General features: G+C 34.9%; 2 protein-coding genes across 4 annotated transcripts in view; one reads left to right on the top strand and one right to left on the bottom strand.

Annotated features, from left to right (window-relative positions):
* Positions 1-90: 90 nt before the first annotated feature.
* Positions 91-19671, top strand: part of PTPN2 (protein tyrosine phosphatase non-receptor type 2) — a 20667-nt gene continuing 1086 nt past the window's right edge. The window contains exons 1-10 of one of the 3 annotated variants that reach the window (XM_058177027.1): positions 335-377; positions 6231-6321; positions 7119-7170; positions 10854-10954; positions 12927-13025; positions 13413-13550; positions 14457-14666; positions 15685-15846; positions 16368-16549; positions 17504-17605. In XM_058177027.1, the coding sequence (XP_058033010.1) occupies positions 349-377; positions 6231-6321; positions 7119-7170; positions 10854-10954; positions 12927-13025; positions 13413-13550; positions 14457-14666; positions 15685-15846; positions 16368-16549; positions 17504-17605 (1166 nt within the window). In that variant the 5' untranslated portion in view covers positions 335-348. Of the gene's footprint in view, positions 378-6230; positions 6322-7118; positions 7171-10853; positions 10955-12926; positions 13026-13412; positions 13551-14456; positions 14667-15684; positions 15847-16367; positions 16550-17503; positions 19505-19671 lie in introns of those variants that run through there. The other 2 variants (XM_058177026.1, XM_058177028.1) reach the window with 2 other exon arrangements.
* Positions 19477-19671, bottom strand: part of PSMG2 (proteasome assembly chaperone 2) — a 13163-nt gene continuing 12968 nt past the window's right edge. Inside the window, exon 7 of the mRNA XM_058177030.1 lies at positions 19477-19547. Within this exon, the coding sequence (XP_058033013.1) occupies positions 19515-19547 (33 nt within the window). The 3' untranslated portion in view covers positions 19477-19514. The remainder of the gene's footprint in view (positions 19548-19671) is intronic.

Below are 19671 nucleotides of genomic sequence, written 5' to 3'. Positions count from 1 at the left end.
GGGAACTTCCCCACCACACAAAGTGACCAATGACCCAATCCCAGGTACGCTTTCTCTCTTCCCCCTCCTCTCCGACAGCGGGCGGAGTTTTAGCGCTAATCCAGTAGGCGGCCCACGCGCATGCGTCGGCTCCAGAGGAGCCTGCTGTGTATGTGCGCGGTGCGGAAGCTCGTTGAAGGTAACGCGAGCAGCGGAGGGGGCGGGCTCGCTTTCCTCGCCCTGTCAGCAGCCTCCGGGAGGTAGGTGATGAAGTTGCCGATTGCCAGCGGCTCTCCTCCAACCTTCTGGCTATCGCCGCCATTATGTCCGCCATCGCCACGATACAGCAGGAGTTCCAGGAGGTCGACGATGCTAATGACTGGCAGCCCCGCTACTTGGTGAGTGAGGGTGGGGCCGCGGGGGGGGAGGGGGGAGGGAAAGTTTAGCAACTCCCCGGAGGCCGCTTCAAACGGAAGAGGAGAAGAAACCGCCGGGCCCCGACAGGCGTTCTCAGGTACAAGCAGAGACTCGGGGACAGGAGTGCGCATGTCGGGAACTTCAGGAGGGGGCCGCGAGGAGAACGGAGAAGCACTGAGGGCCGAAAGGGAGGCGGGCGAGAGGCTTCTAGCGACGCGCCTTCAGTCGCAGCTTAAGCGGCGGGCAAGGACGGCGAGAGGCAAAGGCTTCAGGCGGCGAGGAAGTTTCGCAAAGCTGAGCTCCTCCCGCTGGTTTGTCCCCAAGTGGTTGTCTTGAGGGATTCCCTGCATATACCAGCTTCTTAACTCTTGGAACGAATACAGGTAGTCCTCGACTTACAGGTAGTCCTCGACTTACGACCACAACGGAGCCCGGCGTTTATGTTGCGAAGCGAGAAAACTGTTCTCCCCCCCCCTCCCGTTTTACAACTTTTCTTGCCACATTTGTTAAGTGAATCGCTGCAGCTGTTAAAATTCGTGACATGGTTGTTAAGCTAATCTGGCTTCGCTTGTCAGAAGGTCACCAAAGATTTATTTATTTTTTATTTATTTTATTTATTAGATTTTTATACCGCCCTTCTCCCGAAGGACTCAGGGCGGTGTACAGCCAAAAGATAAAAACTCAATATATATACAATTAAAACAAAAATTTAAAATAGAGCATATTACAAAAAGGCCGACATTAAAAAATTTAAAAATTTTAAAACCCTAAAACAATAAAACCCCAATTAAAATTTAATAAAACTATTAAGCCAGTCCCGCTTGAATAAATAAGTATGTTTTTAGCTCACGGCGAAAGGTCCGAAGATCAGGCACTTGGCGTAGGTCAGGGGGAAGTTCGTTCCAGAGCGTAGGAGCTCCAACAGAGAAGGCCCTGCCCCTGGGGGCCGCCAGCCGACATTGTTTGGCGGACGGCACCCTGAGAAGACCCTCTCTGTTGATGATCGCATGACCCCCGGGATACGGCAACCATCATAAATATGAACCAGTTATCAAGCATATAAATATGAATATAAATCATGTGACCAGGGGAGAATGAGACGACGGATATAAATATGAAAAATGATTGTAAGTCACTTTTTTCAGTCACTAAATGAACTGTTATAAGTCAAGGACTACCTGTATTTTAACAGGGAATGGGCCATCTAAGAAAAGGTTATTGCCATTGAGGACAATTGCAAGTGATCATAGTGTGATGCGAGATTCTCATAAGGTGAAGTGTATTTTGTGCTCAGTGTTGAGATACCCAGGTTAGAACAAACTTCCTTGATTGCTTTCCAGATGCTTTGGTCAGCCTTAATCCTAGTTTATGGGAAGGGATTGTTGGTTAGGATTAGCATGGAATGAGTTTATTTAAAACAGGAAATATCTCGCTGTAAAGTTGCTTCTTATAACATTAGGATGTTCAAAACAGCAGATGTATGCATTTGCTTGTAGATTTCAATTAGATCCTATTGAATGGACACAAGAGTAGCTAAATGTCAAATTACAATAACAACTTTCCTAAACTTGTATGGCAGACTTGTCACTGAAGTAGGATTGTGAAACCAGGCGTTAACAGTATCTTCTTAGAGTCATATAGTTAACAATTATGCCTATGAAATACTAAAAAAAATAGGTTTTATGTCCTCACAAGAATAATTGGTTGATACTAGTTAGTTGTTAGATTTAAAAGTTAGCAGGTTTAACTGTTCACTAAAGTAATTTTTTTTAAAAAGGAATTAAAAAACTTCCTCTTTTGATAGAACTTTGGGAAAGAGGTTGTGCAGGATGCAGGCATGACCCTAAATGTTAAGCATATAAATATTGAATCTTCATGTCTGTATTAGCCTAAAGAAAAGGATATTCCCCCAAAAGCTGAATAGGAATGAACTAGTGGAATAGTATTAAAAAGGAATACATTTACAATTGAATAGTTGCCTAAACTTTTCCAGAGAGACATCTGTATTGTATTTATATCTATAAATATGATTCTTGGCATTGTGATGGTCTTACATAGGATAATTATCCATATTTTGTAAGTATTCAAGTTTTGGTTGAGTTACCATTTAATCTCATTGCTTACATTGCACACGTAATTGGAGGGGGGGGAAGTATTAGTATTGAGGGTGTGATGCTTTTGTTAGAAAAATTCTCAATGTTCTTTAAGAATTTCATAGGAGTAGAATTGGCAGTGTGTTATATACTAGTTACACTGAATTATAGTTCTTGGCAATTGGACAGGTTAGCTGGAGGTTGTGAAGTTATAGTTCTAAATGACAACTAAGTATTACCTATCTCTGTTGGAAGATTGCAAATATAAATCAGAAAAGATGAATTGGTATCTTCCAGTCAGAACTGTGATGGTAATATTAAAGTGAACACCGGCAGAAATAGTACTAAAGATGACTTATCATAATTCAATCTGAGTTTTTGATGTAAAATAGCAAAAAATTCTAGGAAATATTCGGTTTCAACTAACCATTAGGAGAATCAAGTGGATGTCATTTAAATTATTTAATGCCCTAATCAAGAGGTTTTTTATTGACTTGGGTATACAGTAAACCTTTTATGCTCATGGTTACTGGCACCCTTTCAACATATTAAAATTTTTAATAGAGTCCCTCTATTTTTAATAGAGTCCCATTGTGTAACTTTCTAGTTTCACAATTAATGTGATGAATTTTTACTGCTGCGATTTGCTCCTCCCTGGGGCTTTACATCACCAGGATGCTGAGCCACAGACTGATCGGAACTGAAACTTCAAACTGAAATTTGATTCAGTTTTATAGATAAATCTCAATGATAGTACTTGAAGCACACAATTTTTATGGGTTCTTTTTTTTTTTAAGCATTAGATATTGTCTGTTTTAACCAAAAGTCTAAAAGTAGCTGAGTTGGTAAAAAAATGTTCCTAAAATGTTTGCAATTTGTGAAATACCACAATTGTGCAAGCATAATAAAAATGTGACTGCAATGCAGGCAATCCTGCCTACTTGCATACTCAATATAATATGATTTTAACTAATTTAGGGATCTTATTTGAAATTAGCTATTTTCCATTGGTAAATAAGCAAAGTGCTTTTTAGTTGGGTTTCATGAAATCTTGTGTTAGGAATTCTACTTAACTAGATTATTGAATGTTATGTTAAGAAATTTAGCATATGAGCAGAAGAAGGGATGAAAGAAATTTCTTATGCAGGAAAATCCCTCCCTGGACAAAATTGTAATTATAATGCACAATAATGATGTGTGTTAAACTGAACATGGCTTAATTAGATTGGGGACTCGAGATTATAATTAACCATAAAATTATTTTTTTAATAATTTGTATTGTAGCTATTTAAATTTAGCACCTTCTTAAAAGCTAAGCATGATTTTGAACTTGGAACTTTTGGAACCTGAATGAAATTGTCAAACTCCATTGAGAATCAGTATCTGTATTTGCATATGCTCCCCTGTAATTAACTGAACCATGTTTTAGCCCATTCAGATTTTAATTTCACACACTGGCCATGCCCACGCCCGGTTTAGTGAAGGGAAAAAAGTCCTGATATGTCAAGTGATGACGTGAGTTTGACACCCCTGTCTTAGAAAATACGGACTGAATTCTTAGGCTGGTAGAAAAAATTAAGTTGTTTTTATCACTCTGGTTTGAGTCTTAAATCAACGTATCTCTATATGAATAGCTAAGGGTTGATTTTACATCTCTGTTGTTTAAGCTTTCTGCTATAATTATATAATGTTTTCTAAGGCAAGAGTTGCCTTGTTAGATCAGAACAAAAGACTCCCAAATTGTGAACTCTCTCAAAGAATTATCTGCATGGTGTTCTTACTGAAATCAAGCATAGATGAGGTGAAACAATGGGAAATGGGTATAGGATCTTCCGTGAATGGAAGCTTTTCTATTAATAAAACGTACAGTGTGAAACCAGGTCATTAGCTAAATTTGTTTAAGTATGTCTTCAATCATTTGGCTGGGTTTGCACAACAGTTTTACCACAAATTAATCATACTGGTTAAATTTGCATTACATTCCTTATGGATGGATAAAATATATGTAATGTTAAAAATACTAATTTTATACCTAGTATAATTTTTCTTCTCCTATGCCCACTTTGGATGAACTTAAATTCTAGTTTGAACAGTTTGATTAAGGCATCGGGCTAGCAATTAGGAGATTCTGTGTTCTAGTCCCACTTTAGGCACAAAGCCAGCTGGGTGACCTTGGGCTAGTTACTTTCTCTCAGCTCTGAGGCAATAGCATGCAAATCTTGCCAAGAAAACTATAGGAATCATTTCTCCAATTCATGGACTTGAAAAAAACAGAACTCTAATCTGCAGAAGGAAATTAACATTTGCTTTTCCCATACTGAAAATAACTACTAAACACTGTTACGCTTATACATATGGATCGTTGACATGTTGACAGTGATAATTATAAGAAAATATATATTTGACCAAAATTTACTCAGTTAAAATAGGATTGATTAGTTTTGAATGAGTGTGCTGTGGCAACCTCTCAATGTGTTTCATTTATGGATCAGCCTTCTATGTAAAGCTAATGAGTTAGTTAACAAAAGTATCATTATACAGATAGTCCTCAACTTACAATAGTTCATTTAGTGACCGTTCAAAGTTACAACAGCACTGAAAAAAGTGATTTATGATCATTTTTCACACTTAACACTGTTGCGCAGCATTCCCATGGTCATGTGATCAAAATTCAGACCCTTTGCAACTGACTCATATTTATGATGGTTGCAGTGTCATAGGGTCCTATGATCCACTTTTACAACCTTTTTCCAAGCAAAGTCAATGGAGAAGTCAGATTCACTTAACAACTGTGTTACTAACAATCACTGCAATGATTCACTTAACAACTGTGGCAAGAAAGATTGTAAAATGGGCCAAAATTCACTTAACAAATGTTTCACTTAGCAGTAGAAATTTTGGGTTCAATTGTGATCGTAAGTCAAGGACTACTTGCTGACAAGAGCCCCTGTGATGTACAGGAGTAGTCAGTGTATGAGCTCAGGTTGGATTACTATGAATGCAGTGTTACCTTAACTTTATCCATGTCTTTTAACTACTGCCATATTCAGCTGAATGAGACTTTTTTTTAACAGACCAAATGACTGACTGTATGGTATAAAAAGGAGTGGGTATGAACTCATAAATTCAAGGCCTTTTTCTTATACTATGTGCAATTTTAATGTCATTTTGTTCTTCACAAGGATTTTCCTATTTCATACTTATATGTTTCAGTTGTTAGTAAATTGAGCATAACTTTTTAATCTGCTTTTGGTGGTAGCTTAATAGAAATGTTAAATACTGTGGTATTCTGATTTTTTTCATTTTTAATAACTTATTCAAAATTTATTTTCATTTCTAAAGTACAAATGTGTCTTCCATAAATGCTTATATTGGTGAGGTTATTGATACGATGCCATGGGTCGACAAAATAACTATAAACCCCCCCCCCCCAAAAGGTCAGAATTCTGCTAATGAAACAAACCTACACTAAGCAAAGTAATGTCAAACAGCCATGCATGTAGAAAAATATAAAGGTTTCCTATTTAGGGAAGCTTTAGAGCTCATTAATGTCACACATGATCAGTTCCCCATTCTTGTTCTTGAGTTTTCAATCTTTGAAAAATGAATGAAATAAGTTCATCAAATATCACCAAATATATTAAAAAATATTTTAAAGAATGACTGATTTGTGTAATATCTTTTTAAAAAATCTTTTTTTTCAGACAATTAAGATTTGTTAACTATTGCTATTTTTTCAAGGATATCCGGCATCAATCCAGTGATTATCCTCATAAAGTGGCAAAGTATGCAGAAAACCGGAATCGGAACAGATACAGAGATGTTAGCCCATGTAAGTTAGATTTCATTTACTATAATTCATGTATGTTCAACCTGCAGACTACAGGCCCCATGTGGCCCTGGACAGCTAGTAATGCAGCCCCACTAAATAATAAAAAATAAAGATTTGATAATTTTTGTCTCCTTTAAGATTTATGTTTCATGTTATCTCTATGGAACTCAAGTTAGAGTGGAACTGTATGTAAGACTTCTAAGCAGTATTCTGTCCTGAAACTGATCACAAAGAGGCTGCAGCAGCACTCTGTGATCATATCATGAAATCTACAATAATTTTATATATTAATGTTTCAAATAATTCTAAGATTTTTGTGTATCTGCATCTTTTGTATACAATAAACAGTACCTGAACTTGCCTTAAGAATGTTGAAGTAAGGGATGGGGATATATTCTCTGTCTCCTTTGTTACTTATCATCTCCTTTGGAGCAAACAGTCAGAACTGTATTGTGATAAGTATATTTGATTCTATTAGTTTCTGAGTGTTTTGTGTTTATTAATGTAGTGATGTTTGAATAGAATTAAATTAACTAATAATCTTAAAGAATTGAACAAGTAGAAGCTTGGAAAGTGCAAGAGTTCTCCAATATTTTACTTGGGCTGTAACACTCATTTTGATGTATTTTCAATTTCTTTTTGAATTACTGTTCTATCTTTTGAAGCTGTTGGCCACTCTGAGTGGTATGAAGGTATTAGAAGAGGTAGATACAAATATTTATATAGAATTAAAGGACAAAAGGAGTTATTTGGGCCCCTGAGTACAACTTCTTCTTCTTCTATGCAATCCCCAACAGATAATTGTTCAGTCTCTGTTTAAACTTATTCAGCAGGAGGCCAAGTATCCAGGTAATTGGTTCCACTTATTAACTGCTCTTACTTTTTTCTAACAGTTATTTGTCTCTCCTACATTTCAGTCCATTTGTGTGTTCTCAGTCTCTTTCCCTTAATACGTTAATTTTGAATTCTGTTCTTCTCAAATTTATCTGCATTTTTATCTGCAAATTTAAGTAACATTTACCCACAAAATATTGAACAATATAGGATTCAGGATTTACCTCTAACCACTTAATATGTCTCTCCTCTTTGAAGAAAAAACGGAAATGATATTTGAGCTAGCAATGTGTTTTGTTCCCATGCTATGCAGCCCACACACAACGGGCTTGCTTTTTAGATTGCTTTGGAATACAGGTAGTCCTCGACTTATAACAGTTCATTTAGTGACTGTTCAAAGTTACAGTGACACTGACTTATGACTGTTTTTCACAGTTATGACCATTGCAGCATCCCCATGATCATGTGGTCAAAATTCAGATGCTTGGCAACTGGTTCATATTTCTGACTGTTGCTCTGACCCAGGATGATATGATACCCTTTTGCGATCTTCTGACAAGCAAAATCAATGAGGAAGCCAGATTCACTTAACAGCCGGGTTACTGACTTAGCAACTGCGATGACTCACTTAACAACTGAGGCAAGAAAGGTCATAAAATGGGACAAAACACACTTAACAAATGTCTCAACAACAGAAAGTATGGGCTCAACTGTGGTGGTAACTCAAGGACTACCTGTATTTCCATTGAATTCTTTGCTGGAATCAAGAGGTATTCTCTCCATAACATTTCTGCAATCTACTAAGCTAATCAAAAGGTGAAATAAAATAAGTCACATATTCATCCATGGTGACTTCTGGTAATTATTGCATTGCTTTGTAGCTGCTTATGGGTTGATCCCTTTATGAAAAGCTTTAAAATCTTTCCTGGTATCAGTATCAGGCTGACTGATCTGTAATCCCCCTGACTAACTTACTTCCCATTTTGAAGTCAAGGACAAAGTCAGTTTTAGCATTCTTGACACAATCTCTACAATTCGAAGTTACTTGCAAATATTTTTCTTTGGTGATCTGACCATTTTTCTATTCCATGTTTATATTTCCCTTTCTGGATTCTCACTATAATTTTTTTTAAAAAAATGCTGTACATATTTTCTGTTATATTATTTAGTTTCTAAATGAGGATTGTAGGGGACATAAATTTGTGGTTGTTCCACTGAAACAAAGGATTGGATCTATTCTGTCTGAGATAAACTACTGAAAGCATAACTTTCTACATTTGATTATTTAAAAACTAGACAGTCCCCCCCCCAAAAAAAATAGCAAAGTTATGGATTAAGCAATAATCAAATCAATACAGCAAATTTCTCATAATCACCTGGCTGAAGTGTTAGCCCTTGGTCAGAACACTAAGGAGTTTGTGAATCAGGGAAGTGTGTTGTTGTTGTTTTGTATATGTGTGTGGGTTTTTTTTTGGTTTAATAATTTCCTAAACAAAGGAAATACATCTTTCCTTGAAAAAGATCAGTTTTCAAAAGTTCTTGAATGTTTGACTTACAGGAACTGTTGAAAAAAACACTCTTTTAAAGAGAAAGGGCCCTTTCTCTTTCACTGGGTAGTGTTGGTATCTCTTCATTATCTATATGGGGTTTTGTGTATGTAGAACAGAAGATTGACAAAATATAGAGAAATCTTGTTCATTGACATTGATAAAACAAAACATAATGAAGCAATTCTGTGCTATATGAAATCAAACAGGAACTTCTTGGTGATTCATTGGTTAAAACTATACTTGCTGACATCATATTTCCGAGAACATTAGTACCAGTATCTGTGATTTACTATAACAAGGTCTTAAGTTTTTCCTGTTGGCAAATGTTATCTAGTATTTACAAAAGCTTTGGTTTCTATTCAGTAGAAACATTTAAGTTCCAATAAATTGAGATACTAAACAAGAAACTTAATCATTCATTTTGAAACAGTTGAAGTTGAAGGAAACACTATTTAAAGTTTGAATATTATTTTAGTGTATTCTGAAGCTATCATAACCTCAATGTTACAGATTATCTTTATTTGATTTTCCTAACTAGACATAACATGTTTTCAATAGTTTCTGTACATATATTTTTAACATAAGGCTAAATTTTCTGTTTATGTCTACTGTCTGCAGTGAAGGAAAAGGCAGTGTCTTTGACATTCTTGATAAAGTAGTTATCTAAAACACTTGAAAGTGACTTTTAAAGCATATTTCTTTATTGTGAAGTATAAATGCTGACACATAAACTTATATAAAATCAAATTGAGAACTAAACCAGTGATAGGAAGACTAGGGTGATGTTCTTGGTTCTCTGTTTTGAACTATATATCATATTTTATTTAGATTTATACATCCTCTTAACTCTTATAATTTGTAATTCTAGTGTCAGTTCATGGGTTCTAAACTTGAAATCCAAATGAAATGATTTTAACTGTTAAAAGAACTATGCACAGCCTAAGCATGGAACTTAATATTTCTTGATTCATTTTTAACATGTTATGATTTAAGGCATAGCATATTTTAAGATAGATTTTGTGTCTGTCACAGATTAAGAAACAAAGAAAGAAATAATTTATACTGTAGTTATTCTGGACTTGCAAATAGTTCTTTGGAAATTGGATTACTAAATTAATTAATTAATTTTTAATTAATTAAAAATTACTAAAATTAATCAACTTATAAATTGAAATATTTCCTTGAAGGGCTAATGCATTCTGCCATTTAAATTTTACCAAGTGGAGTAAAATTTAAAAAGGTGAAATTCAAATTTTCACTCAGTTCACTCAATTCATATTGTATGTGTTAACTTATAATGGGTAGGTTGAAAAATTATGCAGGAAGTATTTTCATGACATGCTACCCATGAATAACTTAACAATAGTATACTCAGTCAGATTTTCTGAGTATATGTGAAACACTAAGTTTACAGTAGTCAAACAATGGGCTAAAATACGGCTAGCTAACCAAGGTTATGGTATGTTGTGTCCACACAGTAACTATGTATCAGGAAGAAGATATTTTAACTAAATTTCTGGAGGCCTGGAGATTTATAAAAGTAATACAGAATGTGATGCATTATTTAGGTACATATAAAGATCTAGAGACAAATTTGTATTTACTGGAGACAGTAAAGTGTACTTATTGATAGCCCCTAGAGAAATTGAAGCAATTTAACAATAATGTCACTTAAAATTTTGCTTGCTTCTTAGAACCACAACAGAAGCCTTGTGCTACTTCTTCATTTGGAGATTACTTTAGAGTTTCTGCATTAGTGTATTTTGTCACTTTTAAATTGCTTTCATTTCTTTCCACAACTGCTATAAAAGAGAGATGACATTTAATGGTACAATAATTTCAATTTTCACATTAGAATATTTAATGTTATTAAATGTATACTGCAAGTAATAATGTGCTATAAAATAAATTGGGATCCCTCCATTCCCCCCATTGCCCCTACAGTATTATGCTCAAGGAAATGTTGTCTTTTTTTTTCCTTTTCCAGATAGACCTGAAAGAGAATAAAATATTCACTATATATTGTTCTGATAGAAGCATTTTGTTGGCCAATTGGTCGATCTTGAAGTACAGTTTCTTGTATATTATTAGCAATTAGCATTGCTAATAATACTAAACTTAATGTTTTTCTGATAATATTTTTTCAAGATGATCACAGTCGTGTAATACTACAGAATTCTGACAATGATTACATCAATGCCAGCTTGGTGGTTAATGAAGAAGCTCAAAGAAGATATATATTGACACAGGTAATTATTAGATTTTTAAGTCACACAAAGTTTGATCATATTATGTTATATAGTCTATTCTAATAGTCAGGGCCTAATATTGGTTCCTTTGATTTCTGTTTTTCCAGTCTTGCTCTGACTTACTTTTCTGTTTCTTAATTAACTCTTTTTTCCTGTTGGTGCCTACATGGTGAGTCTATGTAGTTTTCCTGGCAACATTTTTTGGAAGTGCCTTGCCACTGCCTTCCTAAGGCTGAGAGATAAATACTGACCCAAGGTCACCAAGCTGATGCATTCCCCCAAGGCAGGACTAGAAATCACAGTAGCCTTGTTTCCAATTTAAAGCTATTAATCACTATACCAAACTTGTTCTCAACTTTAATGTAGATTTCCTTAATTTGGGTATAATATTAATGTTTGAGTTAATATAATTTAGGATTTTGTTCTATTAGTGCAGCTTTGGAATTAAAAGAAAGGAAACAAGAATGGAATAACTTGATCTGTTCTTTATAAACTATGGTGGGTGAATGATGAAATAATTCTCTGAAGTAAAATTGAATTTATGAAGAAATGAAGCTTTCTGAGATGGCTTAAATTATGGTCAATATAATACAGAGAAGCTGATAATTAAAAGTTACTAAATCTAGATCAATTATTTTTCCCAAGGGGCCACATGAGAAACTGGTGCTATTGTGGAGGACCTAACCAATAAGGCTGTAAAAGTGTATAGGCACACACACACACACACACACACACACACACACACACACACACACACACACGTAAATTACAAAAAAAAGTCACCATCAAAATAGAAGCAATCGGGTTGTATTGCATACATGGCATACACTTAATTATATTTGATTTCTAAGTTCTGATTGACCTCACCCAGATTGGACAAGGACAGCCAAAGGGCTGGATTTGGCCCAGAAACTGTAAAATGCCTAGGTCTGGTAGATATTTGAAAGTTCTTAAATAACTCAAATGTGAAATTACTGGTCTTATGAAAATATTTACTATGTCAATCATTACACTAGATAAGTATATAACACCTGCCATTGAAAAAGAGGAGAGAGGGGAATTCAGGAAAATACAAGTTGGTTGGTTGAATATTTGTTGCAGATAGAAAGATAAAACATATTATTAAAAATAAAATGAATATGCAAATCTTCCATCTAAAGTTCAAGTGCAATTCCCAACAGCTAAACTAGAATGAACAATTCTTAGAAATGTTAAGAGTTGTAATTTAAATGTACTTATTTATAATTTATTTGGATCCAAATTTAACTTATCAGTTTCAGAAATATTACCTGCTAATAGAGATAGGTAGAACAATATTTTTGCTAGTTTTTCATTCTGAAGTTGCCAGTATCTTAGTTAATCATTGCCTACCTTTTTTTTTTAATGGCAGTAGCACTTTGATCCAATCCACTATCAAAATCTGATATTCTAAAAATAACAAAAGCATTTTTCATATTTATAAATATATTGATCTTACTGTTAGTATATCATATGCAGTTTTGGCCAACGTTATACACTTCTTGTGCTTAATAGAAGTCTAGAACTATGCAAGATTGTTCACCTTTCACTGAAAACAGAAAAGGGCCCAGGAATTTTTTCTGCTTAGAATGTTCACACATAGGCCATATTTCAATATGTACTGTGCTCCAAATACTTTACGATCAATATTATATTAATAACTGGAGAGCCAATTTGGCCTAGTAGTTAAGGCACTAGGCTAGAAAGCGGGAGACTATAAGTTCAACTTCCACCTTAGCCGTGAAAGCCTTTTGGCTAGTCACTATCTCTCAGCCCAACCCACTTCACAGGGTTGTTGTTGTAAGGAAAATAAGAGGGGGAAGGTATGTTGGACATGTTCACAACCTAAAAACAATAAAGGCGGAGGGGCGGGGGAAGAAAGTTTTTTACCACAATCTGACTTTCAGGAAATGTTTAGTTCTAAGTTTATGTAGTGTTCCTTTCTCTTGTATAGGGTCCACTTCCTAACACATGTTGCCATTTCTGGCTAATGATATGGCAACAAAAGACCAAAGCAATTGTCATGCTTAATAGAATTGTTGAGAAAGATTCGGTAAGTTGTCCTTTTTTTTTGGTTCAAATTAGTTAATTATTATTTGATAGGGTTCCCAATCCTTTGGAATTGATGTATAGAAAATGGAATAAGAATTTAATATACCAGTGGTATACACTCTGCTGATAGACAGACATAACCAAATACAGCTATGAAATCTAACTACAACTTAATCCAATTTAATATGGCTGCTCATCAAGAACTCTAGACTTGCAACTTTTAATTGAAATGCATATTTTAATATCTAGTAGAGATTGGAAGATTATTTTTGTGAACCTGGATGATGCTAAATTTGTTTTCAATATACAAAATAAGTTACACAAACTGTAAATGAATATATGTATGTCAAATGTGTATGACAAATTTTAGTATTATGTTGTAATGTAGGTGAAGTGTGCGCAGTACTGGCCAACAAAACAAGAGGAACCAATGATATTCAGAGAAACAGGATTTTGTGTGAGGCTAAAATCTGAAGATGTCAAATCGTACTACACAGTACGACAACTCCAGCTAGAATGTATTGATGTAAGTTTATCATTCAAATTCTGCTTAACACATAAAAAGAGTTTCATAATATTATGTTATCACTAATTTAATTTTGCTTCAACAAATTTCAGTGCAGTAGAATGTTTTTAAAATCATTCATAATTGTGTAGCTTTTCAATAGTTGGAGTGTAAACACTGCTTATGTCAGGTGTAAAAGACCAGGTCCACCTGTGAATGTTCAATTTAACTGTTATAGTGCTAAAAGACTATGCACAAGAATCTTCTCAACTAATGGTCAGCACCAGATTACAGTTAGATAAGGATCAATGGCAGTCAAGGGGGGGTGGGGGTGGACTTAGTTTATTTGTGACTATGTTCTGATTTTAGGCTGATTCTTCTTTTACCAATCCCCCTGGCTCTGCCAGTCATTCTCCTACATCTTGGTTCACAGAGAAATGGCTGACAATAAGCAGGTAGAGAAAGGATTAGATACTATTGATGTTCTTCAGTGTTTCTTATACAAATGCTTCATTTAAATAATCTGATATTTTATGGGACTGCTGGGAGGGAGTTTCATACCATAGAGTAGAGTATGGTAAAAGAAAATCAGATTTCTGAAGTATCTGAAAAAGAAATCATATTGAAAATACTTAATTGAATTTTTATTTTACCAAATAAATTCATTTCATGTATTGCCTTGTAATTGAATATTAGTATTAATCAATTGAATCAATCAATTTTTCTCCAGTTGTCTTGTTTTTTAAATTATTTTTTCAGAAGGCTTTTCAAGGTGAGGAATTCACAGAATTTTACTTTCTAGGCCAGCTCGACTTTTTTATGAAATTCATTCTTTTCCCTCACCATATTTGAACTAGTACATGTTCTTTTACTTGGCTTCATTAGCATATCAGGTGTGTCCTGCTAAATTGCTCTTTCTTTCTTTAGACTGGTGAATCCAGGATAATATTCCATTTTCATTATACTACATGGCCAGATTTTGGAGTTCCTGAATCCCCAGCTTCATTCCTCAACTTCTTGTTTAAAGTCAGAGAATCTGGATCTCTGAGTTCTGAACATGGACCTGCAGTCATTCATTGTAGTGCTGGAATTGGACGCTCTGGTACATTTTCATTGGTAGACACATGTCTTATTGTGGTAGGTTTATTTATCTAAAAACAACCAGATTATTGTGAGTTAATGTGAAAGAAATACCATTTATTTATGAATTGTAGCAGGAATGAACTAGCTCAGATTCCTTGCCCAAAACGCAAAAGATTTGCCAGATTGGGACCACAAATTAGCCTAGTGTGCCCAGCTTGATGTATGTTTACTTATTTCACACATTATTTGAAATAGTAAATGGAATTAAGTTATATTTCATCTTGAGATGTGTGCCCTAAATTGAGATTGCTTAAACCATTTCCAGGTTGAGATATGGTTGGACAGTTTCATAAATAATGTCTTTCCTGAAAATGAAGAAACAGAAGACCTCTAAAACTAGCTTGTTATCACTAACAAATTATAGGCTGCTGAAGCAGAAATAAAGTCATATTTCTACGAGGAAAAGTAAAAAGAGTCATAGTAATCTTGGTTTTATTTTACAAGTCCCTTTCATTTTGAGGATTACACTGTAAACTACACATTATTCTCTTCACTGATTTGAAAATAGTGTATTGTAGCAAAACTCTTATAGCTCTGAATTTACAGTATATTTGTAAAACAAGTCTCAGCTTAAGAAAAGGTATTATTTCCATTTTCGCTGTCATAATGAAGAGGCATTTGGTGTAATTAAAGTGTTGGCTTTGAAATCAGTAGACTCAGAGGTCTAGGCCTCCCTTAGTCTAGATGATTTTGAGCCAGTCTTAGTCTGCCTTCTACAAAAGCTTGAAGACCGCCTTTCTTCCATAGACATTGGACTGGAGTGCTAGATGTATACATGTATTTTGTACATTGTGATCTTTTCCCTTGGAATGGCCATTTCATTCTTGCATTAATGTTTAATCTGTGCTAGCTACCCAGATATTGTACAAATGGGCTGCCACAGAAATTAAAATTATTAATTTAAAAAAATCTCAAGTATCCTAAGACAGGTTAAAACTAAAATCAAATGAAAATTGAAAAGAACTAGTCTGTTGATTTGCCATCAAAATTTTGTTGTTTTTTTCATTTTCAGATGAAAAAAAGAAATGACCCATTTCATGTAGATATCAAGCAAATATTATTAGATATGAGAAAATATCGGATGGGACTGATTCAGACTCCTGATCAACTAAGATTTTCATATATGGCTGTAATAGAAGGAGCAAAATATATAATGGGGGATTCCACTATGCAGGTAAATACATTGTCTGCTTTTTAAGTCACACTGGATGGGTCATAGTAAATTTCACCAAAGCAGAATACAGGTAGTCCTCCCTTAATGAACGTTTGTTGTTACTGTTCAAAGTTACAATGGCACTGAACTCATGATAGTAACTGACGGTCCTCTAAGTTACAGCCAGTGCAACACCCTTGCAGTGACATAATCAAAATTCCAATGCTTGGTAACTCAGCCACTATCAGAACTGCAGTGTGTGTGCTTCGACTCCCATGCCTTTCTCCTTCCCATCTCTGCCCATTTGGCTGCCCTCCATTCCACCACTCTCAGTTGACCTTCACCATCTTTCTCCTTCTGCTAATGACGGCACCAGAACTACCAGAACTGTCATCACTAACTGCTGCAGTCACGTAATGTTTCCCCTAACAACCATTTCACTTAGTAACAGAAATTCGGTCCCAGTTAGAGTAGTTAAGCAAGGACTACCTGTATATTGTTCTTTTAAGATTCAACTAGTGAAGACATTTTTCCCCATTTAGTATCGCTGGAAAGAACTCTCAAAAGAAGACCAAGCACCAAGTTCTGAATGTTCTCCTCCTCACCCAACTAAACTTACTGCAGAAAAATACAATGGGAATAGCATGGTTTTAGAAGAACAGGAGCCAGGAGATGTTGATCTGATCTCTCCCATACAAAATGATTCAGATACAAATGATGACAAGTAAGTAATGGTTTTATAGTAACATTAAAACTGACTGGTGGACAAAAAACAATTTTATTTAATGTGTCAAATGAGAAGGGTTTGTCAATTTTACAAAGACAAAATAGTCTTTAAATTGATAAAATAATTCATCCTGGAATTCTGTAGACTTTTTTAGCTGAATTAGAGCATGGTAGCATTATTTTTCCTTCCAGGCCCCTGGGTTTCCTGACAGCTAATAATTCTATACTTTCTAGTCCCAACGATTTTGAAACAATTACATTTTATTATTTTTATCAGTAGCACTGAACATGGAAAGGCAGTATGAAAATACCCTTTGTATGAGAATCTATTTGCCACTGAAGGAAACAAAGAACCAGTTCCCTGCCAATACACATTCTGCTATGGATAATTTATCTTCAGACATCTGAATGTACTTCCAGGATGTGGAACAGGATGGAGAGAATAATACACATCCACTGACAAGTTCTGTTAGCAGAAGAAAATTGCCTTTAATTTTCATTTATTTTTGTTTGGTTTTTAAGCATCTTATAAATACTAGAGATGTCATATCAAAAAACATACTTCTGAGGTAAGGGCAAGTGGTATCATACATTGATGGATTAACATTAATTACAATTTGTCCTTGACCTACAACCATAATGGAGCTTGCAAAGTTTTTTTGATGCTTATCTCCCTCCTTGGACCCTGCTGAGTGGTGGATCTCCCAGGGTCTCCCCCACCCACGAGGTACTCCATGCTCACTTAACTACCTGCATATTTAACAGGGGCACCAGGGAGAGCAGGGGTGGAGGGTTGTTAAGCTGAAGGTATCCACATTTGTGCCCATAATGGCATCCTTCAATTTAACCTTTTAAAACTCACTATTGCTTTTCAAGTGTTGCGAAAACATCTTGGTAATTAAGGGATGCATGGAATAACTCAAAGCTGACTAAAGTTTTTATTTTCTTTAAGGACTTTACGGAAAAGGCTGAGAGAAGACAAAAAAGCTAACACAGCACAGATGGTGCAACAGATGAAACATAGGCTGAGTGAATCTGAAAGAAAAAGAAAAAGGTGGTTATATTGGAAGCCTATTGTTATTAAGATTGGATTTGGTTCAGTCGTATTTGTTATAGCTTATTCTTCCTGGAAATTGTATTCCCAGTACATGCTCATGTAAGTAAATGAGCAATCTTGCATCTACGATGAATCTTATATCCCATGATTTAGTGGGATTTAAAGTGAATATAATAAATGGATCCAAGTTTGCTGCCACATGTGACAAAACAAATGTGATTTTACTTCGCCAGTGACAATTTAACTTGCAGCATTGAAGTCTTGTCATCGGTGATTAACATGATCACAAATTGGTCTCAGGATTTTTCGATACTGGTACTTCTGAACCCAAATTGCCACTTGGATTCAAATTATACATTTGTTAGATAAATTAATGCACATTTTCAGCAACTGTATATATGGTATCTAAATGGATAGTTCAATAGATAATAGCCTGAATGGCCAAGTCACCAAAAGGGTGACTTACATACATGATAGAAGCAATAAACTGTGTGGTGTTATTCTTGAATGCAAAAAGTTACATTTCTTTATTAATGTACCACGAACCATTTATACTATGCAGATGTAAAGCAAAATTTGATAACTATATAATCATTTTGTAAATAATTGTATTTTTAAAAGCTACATTTGTACACATTTATCCAATAGAAATGAGCGATTGGTGAATCTACCACCAATTTTTCAAGATTGACTTGGAAATTCACTTTCTGGACCATTCCCAATGCAATGATTAATAAATTGTTTCAGAAATTAAATGTTAGCAAATAATTATTGCTCAGTTTTTATTTACTTGTAAGATGCATATATGTATTTATGCTTAGCTACTATTTTATTTGAAAATATTTAATTTTATAAGGCTACTGGGAGATTAGATCTTGTGTCTCAAGTTGCCTCTTTGGAAGAAATGTTTTGTTAAAACTGCAGCTACTGTTGGAAGCCATAGCTTGTATTTAAAGCTTACACATTCCATTAAATGTGAAACTTTTTTGTGGGTCTTACTGGGTTTGAGTCCTATTCTTCTATAGCTTCTTTGTCTATTATAATTGGAATAGGCAGCACATTACCAATTTGATGGTAATTTCAGAAAATAAAAAAGTATTACAAATGGAAGCAAATAGCCATAATGCAGATTTAACAGGGAAGGAGGGTGCAAATGAAGATTTCTGAAGCTGCTGGCATTGAGCTATAGCACAAGCTATATATTAGGAATAACCTTCTCCATTTTATCACTACATTTGAACAAGAGTAACCAATTGTGTTTCTGGCAAACAACTCACACATATCCTACACAATATTATCATAGTATTTGGTATCCATCATTTATAACACCCGTATATATACAACTATCTTTTGAGCCCCATCTCAGATTCTCTAACTTAAAATAATTAAACTGACCTGACCTGAAAAAAATACATAAGTGGATGGATCAACATGATCCTGATGAAAATACAAACTTCTGGGCCACAGCATATGCTAGGTGGCTGATATGTTTGGGGCAACTGGGTGTTCTTTTGCTCTCATATCCTGCAAGCTTTTCAGAGTTGCTGGGGAACCTTCCCCAAAGAAAACGCCATGTTGCCAGTGAGAATACCTTCTAGGTTTAACCAACAATAATTAATTTATGGCTAAATAATACAATTTACAGTCTAGTGGTGGTATATATGCTCTAAGTTTCTTATAAATTCTGCTCTTGATAAAATAGCACCACATGTTTTGAAAACACTGAAATATTTAATGCAAAGTTCCTAGTGCCCTTTATTGCATAAAAGAAATAGAAATACTAGAATTTATTTCATGCTTCCTAGCCTACAATTTATAATTTGAAAGATAATAAAAAGTGTATTTTAACTGAAGAGCACTCGATCACACCTGGCCTCAACTCTTCCATTTTATGCTGTAGTATCAATCATGCTGCCATTTGTAAAATATGTGGATGATGCTGAAACCAAAGTATGGTAGAATTGTTAAAAAATACTTATATGCATTGATGCAGAACTGTCATTACATACATATACATATACTTATCTATTACATAGGAAACATGAAAGCACAGCAAAAGGAAA

Source organism: Ahaetulla prasina, chromosome 3 (genome assembly GCF_028640845.1).
Source record: "Ahaetulla prasina isolate Xishuangbanna chromosome 3, ASM2864084v1, whole genome shotgun sequence".
Taxonomy (NCBI): Eukaryota; Metazoa; Chordata; class Lepidosauria; order Squamata; family Colubridae; genus Ahaetulla; species Ahaetulla prasina.
This window is presented reverse-complemented; position numbering and strand designations above follow the sequence as displayed.